The sequence below is a fragment of the Brachypodium distachyon genome, chromosome 2 (assembly GCF_000005505.3).
Source record: "Brachypodium distachyon strain Bd21 chromosome 2, Brachypodium_distachyon_v3.0, whole genome shotgun sequence".
Classification (NCBI taxonomy): domain Eukaryota; kingdom Viridiplantae; phylum Streptophyta; class Magnoliopsida; order Poales; family Poaceae; genus Brachypodium; species Brachypodium distachyon.
The window spans coordinates 39,743,351-39,759,983 of NC_016132.3; the positions used below are offsets into that span (position 1 = coordinate 39,743,351).

Sequence of the window (16,633 nt, forward strand, 5' to 3'; positions counted from 1 at the left end):
GCCTATCTTATTTTTAAACCAAAATGCTAAAGTTGGGCCTCCAAAAATGCCTGCTTTTTCTTCTAAAATCATCAATTCTGAACCATCATGACCTTTAAGGAAAAACATGCACCCTAACACACTGAAGTCGAATCAATCTCATTCGAACATAAACAATATTCAAAATCATCAAATCTGAACCAAGATGGATATGTGATTAAGGTTTACAGTTGAATTTCCAAGAAGAAGTTGCATACCCTGAACCCAAACCCTGAATGCCGCTCCGCTCAAATTACGATTGTGCTCCAGTAGTAGGACCACATTTACGTAAAAGTAAGTAGTCTGCCCTGCTTGACTCGGGTTGGGAAACAACGGCAAGCATTTCGAATTCCCAAACCATCATTACCAATCGCACATCCTAGTACAACGATATTTCCAGATATTGGAAGTCTAAATCTCCTAACCATTTATGTCAGTACCGGAAACAAACACCAACCTCATCCCTTGCTTAACCATCCATACTCCTGCAAAGAAATATGCCAATGTGAGCTAGAAACATTTTACACCAACTCTAAACACCAAAAGTTTAGTACTGAGGTGGAGAACAGTGGCAAGGATGCCCGCCAGAACTCATAGTTAGCTTGGATGATCAGTTAACATGGTCTGAGATCATGCGGAATAGTAGTTAGCTAAATCGTTAATAACAAACATGTATCCTGGCAAAGAAAGAAGAAGCAAGAAACATCGATGATCTATACTGGGGTGGTTACCAAAATATGTGGCAAACCAGATAATCAATGGCACCAACTTATCAAGTTGGCAACTCTGTGTGTGACGATTCTGGCACAAAAATGTATATGTGCAAAAACAAATATGCAGATCTACCTTTAGATGGTAAATTAACGATGGCATGTAAAAAACAAAACACACCTCAAGCTTTCACAAATATGAACTGTGTCTCAGTTGTATTGAAAACACAAAAGCATTGTGTCTTAGTTGTATTGAAAAGGTTTAGAGACCTGAGATTTAGAACCAGGTAGTCTTGCATTTCATCCTTCAGACTTCAGAGAGCTCGTGATATGGTCATGTTGTTTCAGGAAGATGCTGGCATGAACAAAATATGAAATACGGAGTACTATTGTGAACCAGAGCTCTTATGTAAAGTAGTCACACATGGCCACATTAAATTCTCACATGATTCAAGCAGACAAGTTTACATCACCATGATCAGGAACTCATAGACAAATGATGGAACAATGCTCAATCTTGTCAGTCCCATCTAAAACAGCATCAACCAAGAAGCAGATCGTTCAGAATATAATTACTTTGCAGAAAGCATCTATCTTAGTTCATTCCTGACAAGCAAGGTAACCAGTCTTCTCGATCAGACCAACCAAGTCCCAGACAACTAAATAAACATAAACAAATGTCATGCAACTGAGATTTGTCCATTTAATATAGCAACCAAACAAAGCAATATCCACTCTTTGATTATTTGCTCATTGAGCACATTAAAAGATACGGAGTAGTATACATAATTTCTAAGTCATACAGCTAGAGCAAAACAAACAAAAAGTGCAACAACCAAAATTGTTATACCTCTAAAATCCTGCAAGGACTTGCAGTGCACTATTGAGGGGAGAATTTTTTTTCAAAATTATAGTATACTATGAAAGGTATATCTATAAGGACAAAGCAAAGGCTGACTGTCAACTTTTCCCACACATTTTCGGTGGCATGGCTACTTACACCTGTAGGGGCTGGATCATTAAGGACGTACATGATCACCAAAACTACAGCATCTTTGAGACATACTGTAGGGGCTTATATCCTGAAATGGGATAAGCATCGTCCCACTGTTATTGGGAGATGACATACTTATCTCTACCTGTGATATCAAAATTCTACTGTAACTACTTCGGTGAAAAAATTGTTAGGACTGAATTTGAAGTGAGTTTGTATACATGATTAGAAATTTGCGGTTGATGAACTTGAAGAGAATCATTTTCAACAAAATTAACCGTCAATAGCCAGATATAAAAGATTCATTCATTCGTGCAAGTTTCTAAGTACATTTTGCATTTGCTCTAGACATCTGTCAGTTTCCTGCAGTGGAAGACTGAGAAGATGGACTCATCAAGGCTTTGCATATGCCAACCAGATTAAAATCCTAGTGGCTTTCTCTGTATGTTACAATGAACATACAGAGAAGTATGTTACAATGAACATACAGAGAAACACCATGGAATTAAAAAACTGAATGTTATATATGCAATGCAGTCACATAAATTCAAGGCATAAGCATAACATAAAACTAATTCTCCAATCTTCTCTAACCTCGAAGGCGTCGTCGGCGTGATTCTCAGCGGCGTGACTGCACGGGCCAGCGCGACGGCGGGGGACGGAGGTTGCAGAGGGGCGACCGCGGCCGAGGCGCCGTGGAGTGCGACGGCGGGATGGGGCGGCGGCGGCGGCCGCGACGCGCGGGCCTTTGCTGCGAGGGCGGCGGGGCGGATCCGTGACGGGGGGCTGCGAGGGCGGCGGGCACGCAGGGAGAGGCGCGACGGGTCGCGATCGGAATGCCTGGTCGCATGGGCCGCGGCTCGCGGGTGGAGATAGGCGGCGGCGGCGTCGGCTGGCGAGCGAGAGGTGAGAGGGAGGGCAGAGTCGAGGCTGGCTGGGTGAGAGAAAAAAAGAAGAAGAAAAACGTTTCGGGATGAAAGATTTTCGTGCGGAAATTTCAGCCTCGCAGATAATCACTCGGCGCACACGGTTAGCAAGTAACTTATATTCAGTGAGTCTGATTGTGAGGCTATTATTACTTTAGTGGGGTGGACGTTGGGATGAATATGTTGGTGTTTATAAGTAACAGAAATATAGATAGAGATATCAGTTTTTTTTTTCATTTTTAACCGAATGACGTGGTGAGTTACCCGGTCCGCACGGAAGGGAGAGCCCAGCCCAGCTAGTGCGAAGATCATAACAAGCCCACCCCAGCCCATGGAGTCATGGCCCAATGGCCCAGCTAACAGTTGCTTCTTCTTCTTGCATCTCTCCCTCTTTGCCGGAACGGGATTCGATTCGTCCTCGCCGTTTGTCGCCGACTCCACGAGACTTCCTTCAGACCACCGCCGCCCTCCCCGGAGCTCCTTCTGTCCGCGGGCGGCGCAGCGACCGATTCTCACAGCTGCTCGCTCCCCCGCCGGCTGGCCGGCCGGCCTTCCGCCCATGACGGCGACCGCCGGCGGCAGGACGAGCACAGCGGCGGCGGGCAACAACGAGTTCCGCTTCTTCCTCTCCTGCGACATCAGCCTTCCGCTCACCTTCCGCGTCATCCAAGCCCCGATCCCACCTCCCACCACCACCACTCAAGGTCATCCTCATCACCCTCTTCTCTGCCCCCTCAATTCCCTCTTCTCTTCTGACGAATCCTTCCCGATTGCTCCAGATGGTCTCGACAAAAAGGTCCCCGAGCTCTTCGTCGAGTGCAAGCTCTTCATCGACGGCATCCAGTTTGGCCTCCCAGTAAACACAAGGTATCAATTCTTCCTTCTCCCAGTATCATTTCTGTTCTTCCTTGCCAACCGAAACAGTGCGATTAGAGCACCTCTCATTTTCGCGGCATCCCCAGGCTCGAGTCTTCAGGACCACCCTACTGCTGGAACGAGCTTATCACACTCTGCACCAAGTACAGGGACCTCACTTCCCTTGCCCAGCTCGCCTTCACGGTATACTGATTAATTTCTGGCGAAATCTTGATTGAAAGCTTCCTATGTTCTTTACTGCGAGGTTGCTCTAGTTTTAAACTGCGTTTTCTGCCTTTGGTTGATGTGTAGGTTTGGGATGTGTCATCCGGTGACGGCAGGAATGTTGTGGGTGGAGCCACCATATTTCTTTTCAACAACAAAAAACAGCTTAAAACGGGAAGGCAGAAGCTGCGTCTATGGCCCCAAAAAGAGGCAGATGGAGGAGTCCCCACCACAACCCCTGGCAAGGTCTGAGTTATTTTTTTTTCTTTCATGAGAATCATCTATGCTTGATTCCTTCTATTACCTCAAGGTGGACTTACCTTTTGTTATATTATTAAAACCTACCTGTAGGTTCCTAAGAATGAGCGAGGTGAGATCGAGCGGTTGGAGAGGCTCGTTAACAAGTATGAGAGAGGGCAGATACACCATGTCGATTGGCTGGACCGTCTTGCCTTCACCGCGGTCGACAAAGTTAAGGAGAAGGAGTGTGAGAGGCTGGAAAATTTGTTCCCTAGCCTTGTTGTTGAATTCTGCAGTTTTGAACACAGAGTTGTCTTCCAGGTTAACATCTATTCACCATTCAGTGTGCATGTGTTTACTTTTTTATCTGTATGTTACTGCTTTCCTGTGTCTGTGTGTGTTTTCTTTCCGTTGGTTCTTCGTGTTACTAATTCCATTCAATCTGTCGTTACAATTATCTCTTCCTTGTCATATTTTACTGTAAATGTAGTGGTTGCTATCTAGCGCAAATGCTATGTTATGGGAAAGTGTATTTGAGTACATTGTTGATGGTACACCGCCATTATTGATCTCTTTCTGGGTGGATTTTTTCGTATTCAATCCGCTTTCAGTTGATCCAATTTATTGAATTGTACAACTGTATGATAGTTTCATCCATTTCAATTGATCTTTGTTTTTGCAAAAGCTAGTCCTTACGCATCTTTAATTTAGCTTAGTTTCTCTGGTAACTGGCAATACATAAATGATAAATTGTGCCCTTCAAAATGTTGACAATTATTTAGACATAATTTCTCAATCAGAAATAGTAAATTACAAATTTTGTATTGTTATATTTGCAAGAAATTTTACACTGTTTTTTTTTCTGTTCAGGAATCTGGAACGAATTTCTATGCACCAGCTCCTGTATTATTATCGAATGAAGTTGTCACTGTTTGGGACCCTGAACTTGGACGAACAAATCCATCTGAGCACAAGCAGTTAAAGCTTGCTAGGAGCTTGACACGTGGAATAATTGATAGAGATCTGAAACCAAGCTCAAATGAGCGAAAGTGAGTGCTAGCTGCAGTACTTTTGCTTTCACATGAATTTTTAAGGCATACACTTTTGCATGTAATGAATCGTAAGCGCCAAGAAGCAGAATTCCGTTGTTCAACGTAACAGTGATGTGCATTTCTGTGCTTTCGAGCTGAATAACTTTGTGCTATGTCGGCAGGTTACTTCAAAGAGTCATCAAATATCCTCCTACACGCGCGATACTGCCAGATGAGAAGCAATTGGTGTGGAAATTCCGTTTCTCTTTGATGTCTGAGAAGAAAGCTCTCACGAAGTTTGTCCGCTCAGTGGACTGGAGCGATATCCAAGTTAGTAAAAGTATTCATATATCTCAGTGGACTGTCGTACTTTACATGTGTATCATAAGGGATCAGTGATGTTTCCTTGCTTGCATGTGCATGCTCTAAATGACCTGGTGTCCTGTCATAAATTCTGGAGATACGAACACCACATTTATGTTCATCTAATTCCTAAGTGATCTGGCTGCTTCTTATGTTTAGTATGTGATAATGTACAGGAAGCTAAACAAGCTGTTGAATTAATTGGAAAGTGGGAAACAATTGATGTGGCTGATGCATTAGAGCTTCTCTCACCAGATTTTGAAAGCGAGGAAGTAAGCTATCTAGGCACCTTTGTATGCTTCTGTTTTTTCTTAGAATGTCCGAGTTGGTTATCAGACTTGTTGGATTTACAAGGAGCCTTTATTTGCTGCCCTTCCTTCTGTTAAGTGAATTAGACATTAATAGTTATGCAATTCTTCTTCTAAAATTAGCCATGAAAATTTTCTGGCATGTCAAACAGAGACATCTGTTCTTTGGCCATCAATTACACACATCTGTCTCTATTAATGTAGTTGGCCAATTCATGGTATATGAAAAAATGTGCTCTCTGTGGACTTTTCTACTCTATACATCTACCAGTTTGAGGACGTCTGGTGGATGGCGGTGTTGGCCCTCTGATTCATCAGGTAGCAAGCAGAATGTCTTGGTAGGCGGAACTGCTGCTAAAGACAGCGAGAGAGGTGGGCCATCAGTTGGAGTGAGAGTGGCAGCTTGGTTGGAGGCATCTGTTGGCTTCTTATCTGACACTTGAACACCATTTGGCACCCCATTATTGTGTTATTACTTACAAAGGATGAAGATATTTTTTGGTTTACTATTTGAACTTGGGAGCTTTCGTTTTGTTCTAATTAAAAACAAATTTTTCTTCCCGGCCAAAAGATTTTCTTAAGTTAGGATAAAAAAAGATTTTCTTAAGCTTATACACGATTGTCCTACCTCTTAGTTAGTCTGTGACTCAGAATGACACATTTTATCATCTCAAACCCTTTTTCTGCAAAGGTCCGTGCTTATGCTGTGAGCGTGCTTGAAAGGGCTGATGATGAAGAATTGCAATGCTACTTACTTCAGTTAGTGCAAGCTCTTCGATTCGAACGATCAGACAAGTCTCGTCTGGCACACTTTCTTGTAAACCGTGGTATGCTTTATTCTTCTATATGAATTCTACAATGAATGTGATCATGACTCCGTTTGTCAGATTTGGTTACCATGATCCACATTTTTCTTGTTTACATAACTACACACGGAAAACTATATTTTGCCCTTTTCAGCTTTATCAAACATTGAAATTGCTAGTTTCCTTCGCTGGTATGTGGTTGTTGAGCTCCATGATCATGCATATGCAAGACGATACTACAGTACATATGACATGCTTGAAGATGAAATGATGAAAGTACGGTCTCTTCCATTTTGGGCATATCCTATTGGTTCTAGCCATCCTGATATGCTAACTTCCATTATGTACTGTCGACAGATGGTTGCTAGGGAGGATGGAGATGAAGATGGGTTTCGACTGTGGCAGAGTTTATCACGGCAGACAGAACTCACTGCTCAATTATGTTCTATTATGAAGGATGTAAGAAATGTTCGTGGTAGTGCACAGAAGAAAATTGAGAAATTAAGACAGTTGTTGTCAGGAGTTTTCAGTGAGCTTACCAACTTTGATGAGGTAAAACCTGTCACACCATTAACGTGCTTATTGTTTACTGTTCTTCAATGCTAGAAAACAAGGGCCATATAGTTTAACTTGTCTCAGTTGCTTTGATTGCTTTAATCTGATACACTCGTTCAGCCAATTCGGTCGCCATTAGCACCTACACTTCTCCTTACTGGTGTTGTGCCTCAAGAGTCATCTATATTCAGGAGTGCCTTAAATCCATTGCGCCTTACGTTTAAGACGGCAAATGGGGGAACATCCAAGATAATTTTCAAAAAGGGAGATGACCTCCGCCAAGATCAATTGGTAATTATTGAAGTCTGTTTTACATTATTGAGAATCATTTTGGCTTTTGTTCTAGTATGCATAACTACATGTATCACCATATTTACATACTGGGTCTTGACATTCTTATCTAGCTATTACAGTATAATATTCCTGTGAAGCAAGCCAGTTGTATTTTCAGTCCTTGCTAACTTGCCACTTAAGCTGGATAAATTGAAACATTATGCAGTGTAGTATGTTGCGATTGGCATGTGACTGCAAACTGTAGATTTGAGTTCCTTCCGAAAGGCCTGCGACTGTTTACATGTTTGAATCTTCACTCGATTCTTGTTCTAAACCAGGGTAACTTTCTGCTTTAGCATTGGCCTTAGGTCTCTATTCTGCTGTTACTCAATCGATTATGTGCTAGTCATGCATGGAATGCAGTGGTTATAGCTCCTAAAAGAGCACTAAACACAAGCTGCATATCTCACTCCTGTTTTTGTTGTGCATGTATATGTCAATTTTAGTGCATAGATAACCTATGTTTAGCATGTATGACATACTGCTGTATACAGCATCTTATTTTACTTTTGTTGATCTGCATATGAGGCAACATGCAGCACAAATGTTTAAATGTAGGGTCGCCGTTCACACGCTATAATTTAAACACTGGTCTCAGTATAGATCTCAATACACACTTATGTGGAAGGGAGGGAGATCGTGACTAATTTGTGATGCGCTTGCAGGTTATTCAAATGGTCTCTTTGATGGATCGATTGCTCAAATTAGAAAATATGGACTTGCACCTTACTCCATATCGAGTTCTTGCAACTGGACAAGATGAAGGGATGCTTGAGTTTATTCCTTCCAGTTCACTTGCACAGGTTTCCAGATGAATAGTTATCTTTTCCGTTGTAACACAATTTTCTATGCATCCTAGGTTCATTTCTCAAGCAGTTTTGGTTCCAAAGAAAATTATCTTTGTTGATTAAGTTATTGTTTGTTCTCAGATTTTATCAGAGCATCGCACCATTACAAGTTACCTGCAAAAGTTCCATCAGGATGAAGAAGGTCCTTTTGGTATAACTGCCCAATGCTTGGAAACTTTTATAAAAAGCTGTGCTGGTTACTCTGTCATTACATATATTATGGGTGTTGGAGACAGGTTGGTGTTCACCTTGTGATTTCAAGTACCTGTAGGAATTAGGAGAACTAACCTTTTATGCTTAGAAATAAATATACAGAAGCATTTCTTTCAGTTTGCTGCACAGTCAACAATCTTCAACTGTTAATGATGTATTGCTGCATGTCCGAGACTATTCATTGTGCTTTTGGGGAAAACGACCCATTTCATTGTTATTCTTCCTGATTACTATCCAGCAATGAAGATGGCTATTTCCGTTTCATCTTGCCTAGAGTTACATGTGTTGACAGTGGACCATGATACATTATTTAGCCATATGAAATTTCTCAGGAATAACAATTGGCTGATTTTCCCTCCCTCCCTCTGTCTGTGTCTCTAGACATCTAGATAATCTTCTTCTAAGAGATGACGGGTGCCTTTTCCACGTCGACTTTGCTTTTATTCTGGGTCGGGATCCAAAGCCATTCCCACCACCAATGAAACTATGCAAAGAAATGGTAGAGGCCATGGGTGGCACAGAAAGGTAATTCTTCATTACTTTGTGTTGAATCTTACTTATTTGCTGTTAGCTCATCTCTCGTTCCACTGTAACTTGCCCTCTCCAATTCCAGCCAATACTATACGAGATTCAAGTCCTACTGCTGCGAAGCATACAACATTCTGAGGAATAACAGCAGCCTTATACTGAATCTCTTCAAGTTGATGGGAAGATCAAATATCCCAGACATCTCTAACGAAGAAAATGGAAGTCTCAAGGTAATTTTCGTTTTCTTGGTTTACAAGTTGGGTTCTTCCAGAAAGAACAAGTTGGGAGAGTATGTAATTTTTTTAATGAGGACAACACAGCTTGCGTTGTAATGGCGTTTTTTTTTCTCCTTTACACGGTGTTGGCTATTGTCGATCGAGCAGCTCCAGGAGAAATTCCGGCTGGATTTGAACGACGAGGAGGCTATACATTTCTTCCAGGACCTTATCAACGAGAGCGTGAGCGCCTTGTTCCCTCAGATGGTGGAGACCATCCATAGATGGGCTCAATACTGGCGATGATCTCTTTTGTTTATCGTATTGTACATGGTGAGTCTGCTAATGTTTGCATTGACATATATATTATTTTTGTCTTGCCATGTTCACTGACGATCTCCTGTGTGCTCTTTTCACCAGTTGCAGCATACTGACTGACGTTGGGTGTCAAGTAAGTGGAGAATGTACGTACGTAAGCAATTGATGATAGTGAGAGAGGAAAGAAATGGTACCCAAAAACAAATAGCTCAAGTTTGTGAATACATACGCTTGTGTATTTATTCATTTAACCTGGTTTTGTGTGTAATGTAATGTAACTAATCAGAAGAATGTGTTGTACAAGTATACTACGTACTAGTTAGTAGTACTGGTAATAAACAGAAAACATATGTATAATGCTTACTGTTTTGTACTAGTAGTAAATGAGTTCAGTTCATCAGGGCTGAAGAAATCACAGAGAGCGATCGAGCCGAGTAAGTTGGGCTGGGCTTGAATCATTCAGAGGTAATGGGCTGCAGTGTGCTTGAATCAGAGATAGCGGGCCGGAGGGGCTGCAGGCTGTGGGCTTTGTCCTCTTTTTGTTTCTTCTTATCCACTGACTCTGCTGCTCCTCTTATCGTCATCCGCTTCTTCTCCGTGAGTTTTGTCTCCAGCAGTGCCATGGCGTCCATGATGCTGTGCTCCTCCTACTCCATGCCCGCCGCCGCCAGGAGGGACTCCGGCGCCGCCTCTCTCGGCTTCGCCACGTCGCAGCTCGCCGGCCTCAGCCTCAACCTCGGTCTCTCCTCCGCCTCCGCCGCCACCACCGCAGTCGTCGTCAAGAACACCATCGTCGCGCGTAAGGGTTTCTTTCTCCACTCTCCATTCCCGTCTCTGGCTCCTCGGTTTGATTTAGCTTGGCATTGCATTCCCCTCCCACTCTGATTGCAATGCATCGCAATTGCAATACTAGCGCCCAACTCCACTTTGATTCATTTCAATAACAGAGTGAGTAATAGTATTAAATACTACTCCATTAGCATTAGCATTGACCTAGCAATTGGTTCATTCATCCGTGCTCTGAGACTCATCATCCGCCGCTAAGATTTCACTAGCTGCAGCTTTATTTTTCTGCCTATAGAGTTTCTTGTGGAGTTTGGAATAGAACAGACATCACAGCACATGCTAGCCAAGGCTGATAGGGCAGGCGAATTCATTTCTAGTGCATCTCATCCAATTCATTGCCAGTCATTGGATTCTGATTACTTGCTACTCCGTAGGAATTTATACAAGAAGAACCAGTCCCAAGTGTGTCTTATTTTAACAGCACTTGTTGCAAAAGGAACAGAGCTTCCCGTGGTACAACAACAGTAATATAGAACCAATTCTCTCTAGCAAATTCACTGTAATTTACTGCTTGCCTGGTCTTACAGTTAGTAGTAACATGCATTTCAATTCCTTCCCAAAGAATTATCTATCAGTTCAACTCAGTTGAGCTAGTAAACGGTTGTTAAGATCTCTGATTCGTTGGCTTTGGACATTAAGGCCGGATCTGCCCGTTCCTGGAGAAGAAGACCAACAGGGCAAACAAAGTGTCTTTCTCCAACCACAAGACCAAGAAGCAGCAGTTCGTCAACCTGCAGTACAAGAAGCTCTGGTGGGAGGCCGGCAAGCGCTACGTCAAGCTCCGCCTCTCCACCAAGGCCCTCAAGACCATCGAGAAGCACGGCCTCGACGCCGTGGCCAAGAAGGCCGGGATCGACCTCAACAAGAAATGACCACTCCATTTTTGTTCCATTTTCCGAGCTATATGCATCCGGTTATCATCATTTCTTCATCCCTCTCAAATGTAGTAGCATGCAAAGGTTGATGTGGGCTTCTTTTTTGTTTTGTGTAATCCCCCGTTTGGTGTGTAAGTAAACCTTGATTTGGTATTTCCTTGGATGGGGGTTAATTTATTGATGTTTCAGCATCACACGAGATCCAATATATATATATATATATATATATATATATATATATATATATATATATATATATATCAGTTCATCAAGTGTCATGTCTTTGACTTACGTAGGTTGAATATAAGTATGTATTGTATAATTGGACCAATACAATGCTACTTTTGTAGCTTTGATTGATGGGTAATAGCCATACGTCCTATTTATCTTTTTACTGTACTTTTGGATTTGAAAAAAAGTTTCAAAATATATATCCAAAGTAGATGATGATTGCCAGAGCAAGTTCTAGTAAGAATACTGTGCAAAACATAAAGCTTGTGATCGGTAGTAAAACAATGGTTTTTTTTTTAATTTCAAGATTGAATTTGATCCTCAGCTATTTCTCATGGTAATACGTCCTTACGGAGTTTTGCTAGGGCATCGATAACCGCCTCCGTTTTAGGTGGGTAGCCGAGCGATGAGATAGGAAATGTACAACGGGGTGTATTGTGGGGATCCACTTGGCGAGATGGAGCATCTCGCCAATCTTCTTGAAACTAGGGTTTAGTTGACTAAAGTGCTTTCGGCTTTTCGGGACAATGCGAATCGATGTCAACAACATATTAAATCGTCAAGGGTCCAGTGCTCTTGATTTTTTTTCCATTTTCATTTTCTATTTTCTTCTTGTTTTTCTTTTTCTTCTTCTTCTTCTCCTTTTAATTCCTGTAGCTTCGGCCAACAGTTTTTATTTCTGGGAATGTCTTTATATAATTCCCCTTTTGTCAGGAAATTAAGAGGGTGGCATCTCTATATTTGAAAAAAGCAATTATGAACAAATCAAATCTGTTTCGTCTCCCATTGGGGTTTGGCCGGAAACGAATTCATTCATCACTCCTCCATTCCTTCGATCGGGCAGAGATCGGCGGCGGCCGTCCGATCGTAATGCCGGCTCAGGCTCCGTCCGGCTCCGGTTCCGGCGGCGGCGGCGGCGCGGCATGGCGCCACCTGCTCCTGCTCCTGACGGCCCTCCCGCTCGCGCTCGCCTTCCTCGCGTTCGCCCTCCAATGGCGCGGCGGCGGCGTCGAGGACCCCGTCGCGCGCTGGCCCCCGCACGCCTTCCCCGGCATGAAGGCTTCTCACTCCGCCGCTGCTGACCTTAGGTTACCGTCCTCCGCCTGCGACGAGGTCCTCGTCGGCTCCTCCTCGCCGGCCTTCCCCTACCTCCGCGGCTGGTCTTTCCAATTCGACGCCGCGCACAACCCCAAGGTAAAGGCACCCTATCGCCGTAGCCGTCCTACCAAGGGTTTGATGGGTTGATTGATTCCTTGCCGTGTCCCCACGTCGTCTGTGCTTTTGGGCTCAGGTGTGCGTCCAGACGAGCACCTCCGCCGGGCTGGAGCAGATCCTGCCGTGGCTCTTCTACCACAAGGTCGTCGGCGTCGCGCACTTCCTGCTCTTCGTCGAAGGGAAGGCGGCCAAGCCCGGCGTCGCGGGGGTCCTCGAATCCATTCCCGTGCGTTCCTGCCTGCGTCACCCCTTGTTCCTTTCCCCCAATTCATCTTGTTTGTTTTGAGTTTCTCTTGTCGCTTTCTGATGCAGGGGGTGAAGGTGGTGTACAGGACAAAGGAACTCGAGGAGCAACAGGCCCGCAGGTAGGTCAGATTTTTGTTTAACAATCTGTATGTGTATATTTTCCTACCTGCAAACCAGCCAAACAAAAGGGTTTCCCTTCATTATATTTCATTCTGTATTTTCATTGTATACGTGTTTGTGTGGGTGTATACTGAGGTCTTACAGAAGTAAGACATTTTGTGAAAACAAAGGACTAAATCGTAGTGTTATCGTTTTTGGCCTTTTGGGGATTGGCCTGCAGTAGTTTATCACTGTAGCGGTGAGTCAAGATTAATGGACTTGATCACTTGAACATCATAAGCTAGGTGTAGCTCACATGTTCAATTTGACACTGACAATATCTTATAGTGGTTGAGCAGTCGAGGAGATTTCCGTGCTCCTTGTCGGACTTTATGATTCTTTCCAATGCCTATTCTGACATTCCATCGCTTCACCTGCAGTCGAATCTGGAACGAAACCTGGCTTGCAGGTTTTTTCTACAAACCTTGCAACTACGAACTATTTGTCAAGCAGTCACTTAATATGGAGATGGCTATTGTAATGGCCCGGGTATGTCTATTTTTTGACTTGCCACAAGTATTATAGGATGCTTAAGTTTCCCTCTATAGTTTTATCATATTAGCTGCTGCAAGATTCCTTGGTTCTAGTACTGCAGTGATTTTTTTCGGTATTATGCATCCATATAAAAACGGTTTTTCTTTGTGCAAGGATGCTGGCATGGATTGGATTATGCATCTAGACACCGATGAGTTGCTATATCCTGGTGGAGCTGCTGAGTATTCTATCAGACGTTTATTAGCTGATGTCCCTGGTGATGTTGACATGGTTATCTTTCCTAACTATGTAAGTAAAACAGAGTCAAGTGTGCTTCTCTTTATACACCTGCCAGACTTCTACACACAAATTAACTCACATGTTTGCGCTCTGCAGGAAAGCAGTGTTGAGCGAGATGATATAAAAGATCCATTCAGTGAGGTAAACCTTTTTCTTTCTTAGTAACATAATCTCCTCAAATTCCGTTTACTGTGATATAATTTTCATTGGTTCAGTCACATTGGAACTCTTCGTACATACCACATCTCAACACAGGCTCATGCATATGGCCAACTAGGAAATCACAAATGGCAATGCAGGACCGCTACACCTTTCTTCGTGGCCACTGAATAGATGCATTTTGTATGTTCGAACTTTATGTTCCTTTTATAAGCAAAAGCAAAAATTTTGTAAGTATTGCAAAAACTTGAATGAATACATGCATGTATGGGCTTATAAATAGAAATAGACTAGACAGATATTACGGGAACCTATATCTGGTGTAGTAGGAGAGTATAACTAGAGTAAATTCCTGAAAACCACAAATTAATGGTCGTAGGTGCAGAAAACCCTAGGGTTCTGGTCTAGGGCTTTGCGATAATAAGATTTCACAAAACCCCACCTTAGATCCTTGCTTCCGTTCGTGATTGCTGCCTTCAGTGAGTCTATGGCGTGTGGATCTGTCGTTGAGCTCTCTCTGCTGGACGTAACTCCTACTCACTAGTACTCATTGGTTGTTTATATTTCATTGAAAAGCTAGTTTGGGCTTGCCATGTTATCTCTCTTAGTGATCAATCATGGTAGTTATGTGCATGGGCACCATCTCCCAACTAATGAAGTTGCATGCTGTTCCAAACACCTAATCTCATCATGACCAATTTTGTGTGCATTGCAATATCTTGTCAGGTTTCTATGTTCAAGAAGAACTATGATCATCTCCCAAAAGATACTTACTTTGGCATGTATAAGGAAGCAACAAGAGGAAATCCTAACTATTTCATTACTTATGGAAATGGAAAATCTGCTGCACGAGTTCAAGATCATCTCCGTCCAAATGGTGCGCATAGATGGCATAACTATGCAAAGAGCCCAAAGTAAGGACCTTTGCCCATAGATTTTTTTTTTGTCAGAACATAACATGAGTCTCTAAGTGGAGTTGATTCTTATAATACTGTTGGCATGCAACTAACAGTGAGATAAAGCTGGAGGAGGCTGCAGTTCTGCATTATACATACACCAAATTTTCAGACTTAACATCTAGACGTGATCGCTGTGGATGCAAGCCTACAAAACAAGATGTTAAAAGATGTTTCATGTTGGATTTTGACAGACAAGTAAGTAAAAGCTACTTAATTCTCTGGCAAGTAATTATATAGGAAGCTGGTGTCATTTGCGTCCTTTGAACTAGTCCTTTCCCCTCCAAGGTCATTTGCCTTCTGCATTCTTATGCCAGTATTAGTGATTCCCCTTGCATGATTTAATTTGTTGCCGTTTCTGCTACTATCTAACTTTAACATTGACTATGCAGGCTTTTATAATTGCATCAACTGCTAGTGAAGAGGAAATGCTTCGCTGGTAATTTTCATGGTTTCCTCAGTCAATCAAAGAAATTTTCTAGTTTCTAGCATGTGCTATAAAATAGTACTCTGGTCGCAGATATATTGTTCTGCACATTTTTTTCATGATCTCCAATGTTTCATTTGATATAATGTCTATCGTTGTTGCTAGAAACTAGAAAAGTATAAACCTATATTAGGATAAACAAAGAAATCAAATTTCAGTGAGTTGTTCTCCAGCACTCAGATGTATAACGATTTGCCAACTGCAGCATGTAGGATGAAAATACTAGCTGACCTCAATGATTTGCAGTTGGTCATTTAGGCAGTTCTTTTTTCTTTTGAAATGTGGTATTCTCTGTAATGATTTTAGGCATCCGAACCTGGTATGACTTTCGCTTGTTTTGCTCTTTTGTTAGGTACAATGAACGCGTTGTGTGGAACGATAGGCAGCTCAATCTAAAGCTTCTCAGGAAAGGAGTGTTAACTCGCATATATGCCCCCATGGTGCGTAATAATCCTGCCTAGTCATACTGCCAAGTGTTTTTGTCATATTTGATGCTCATATACTTGTGTGTCTTCTTCTATCAATCAGGCAATTGTTCAAGGTCTGAGAGAGTCCGGTGTCTTCACTAAAGTCATTGCAGCTGGCCAATCTGCTGTGAATGGTAAAGTTCCACTGAAGCAACACGACGCCCAGAACAAGACCGATCCTAAAACCACAGATATATCTAGGAAATTCATCAAAGCTAATTCTAGGAAAATTTTGAACATCATAGAAGAGTCTGCCAACATGGATAGTGATGCATCCGCTGTTCCCCCTTTGTCACCCCCCAGTTTGGATGATGAGCATGAATTCCATGTAAGTTGTCCAGGCACTGACAGAAGCATGGATGGATAGTCTTAACTTGCTCCCGTTTGGTGATCAACTGATATATATCCAGGATACATTGATAAATATAATGTAAATTTGTTCATGGCACAGTTTTTGTACCCATTTTTTTAGCTAGTAACATGGAGATGCATGACAAAAGATATGCTACATACAATCATACAAAGATATAGAATACAAGGATTTGTGATGAATTCACTTTTCTTTTCATCATGAAATGGATATATTTTCGAGTATAATTTAGATGTATGTGTGTTGAACAGCGCGGGTGAATCCTCACTCGTGTATATAGAGATGTCGTATCGTTTTGTGTCCTCACAACACACCTAGAATCGCTGCAACATAGATGACTTGTGTGCGTGGCAAGATAGTAT

General features: G+C 42.4%; 3 protein-coding genes and 1 long non-coding RNA gene across 4 annotated transcripts; 2 read left to right on the plus strand and 2 right to left on the minus strand.

Moving 5' to 3' along the window:
• Positions 1–122: 122 nt before the first annotated feature.
• LOC106866104 lies at positions 123–2,697 on the minus strand. Its single transcript, XR_001406034.2, has 2 exons — positions 2,317–2,697; positions 123–503 (listed from the first exon to the last, which is right to left on the minus strand). It is a non-coding gene; the product is annotated as an uncharacterized LOC106866104 (long non-coding RNA).
• A 355-nt stretch (positions 2,698–3,052) lies between these two features.
• On the plus strand, positions 3,053–11,384 carry LOC100832757 (phosphatidylinositol 3-kinase, root isoform). The gene is made up of 19 exons (XM_003566684.4): positions 3,053–3,352; positions 3,428–3,515; positions 3,611–3,707; positions 3,816–3,974; positions 4,080–4,289; positions 4,839–5,017; positions 5,182–5,329; positions 5,539–5,634; positions 6,362–6,497; positions 6,631–6,752; positions 6,834–7,028; positions 7,152–7,322; positions 8,030–8,167; positions 8,294–8,448; positions 8,807–8,950; positions 9,039–9,183; positions 9,337–9,501; positions 9,589–10,285; positions 10,972–11,384. The coding sequence occupies exons 1-17, from the start codon at positions 3,208–3,210 to the stop codon at positions 9,472–9,474; spliced, it is 2,466 nt and encodes an 821-aa protein (XP_003566732.1). The 5' UTR covers positions 3,053–3,207; the 3' UTR covers positions 9,475–9,501; positions 9,589–10,285; positions 10,972–11,384.
• Positions 10,967–11,260, minus strand: LOC112270751. The gene is given in 1 exon segment (XM_024458839.1): positions 10,967–11,260. A coding segment is annotated over 1 exon segment (276 nt). The 5' UTR covers positions 11,243–11,260.
• Positions 11,385–12,045: 661 nt separating the features above from the next.
• Positions 12,046–16,469, plus strand: LOC100833063 (glycosyltransferase-like At2g41451). Its single transcript, XM_003566685.4, has 11 exons — positions 12,046–12,632; positions 12,730–12,879; positions 12,966–13,018; positions 13,439–13,547; positions 13,707–13,841; positions 13,929–13,973; positions 14,718–14,905; positions 15,004–15,145; positions 15,340–15,386; positions 15,787–15,874; positions 15,963–16,469. Exons 1-11 carry the CDS (start codon positions 12,195–12,197, stop codon positions 16,266–16,268), a joined length of 1,701 nt encoding a protein of 566 aa, XP_003566733.2. The 5' UTR covers positions 12,046–12,194; the 3' UTR covers positions 16,269–16,469.
• Positions 16,470–16,633: the final 164 nt, after the last annotated feature.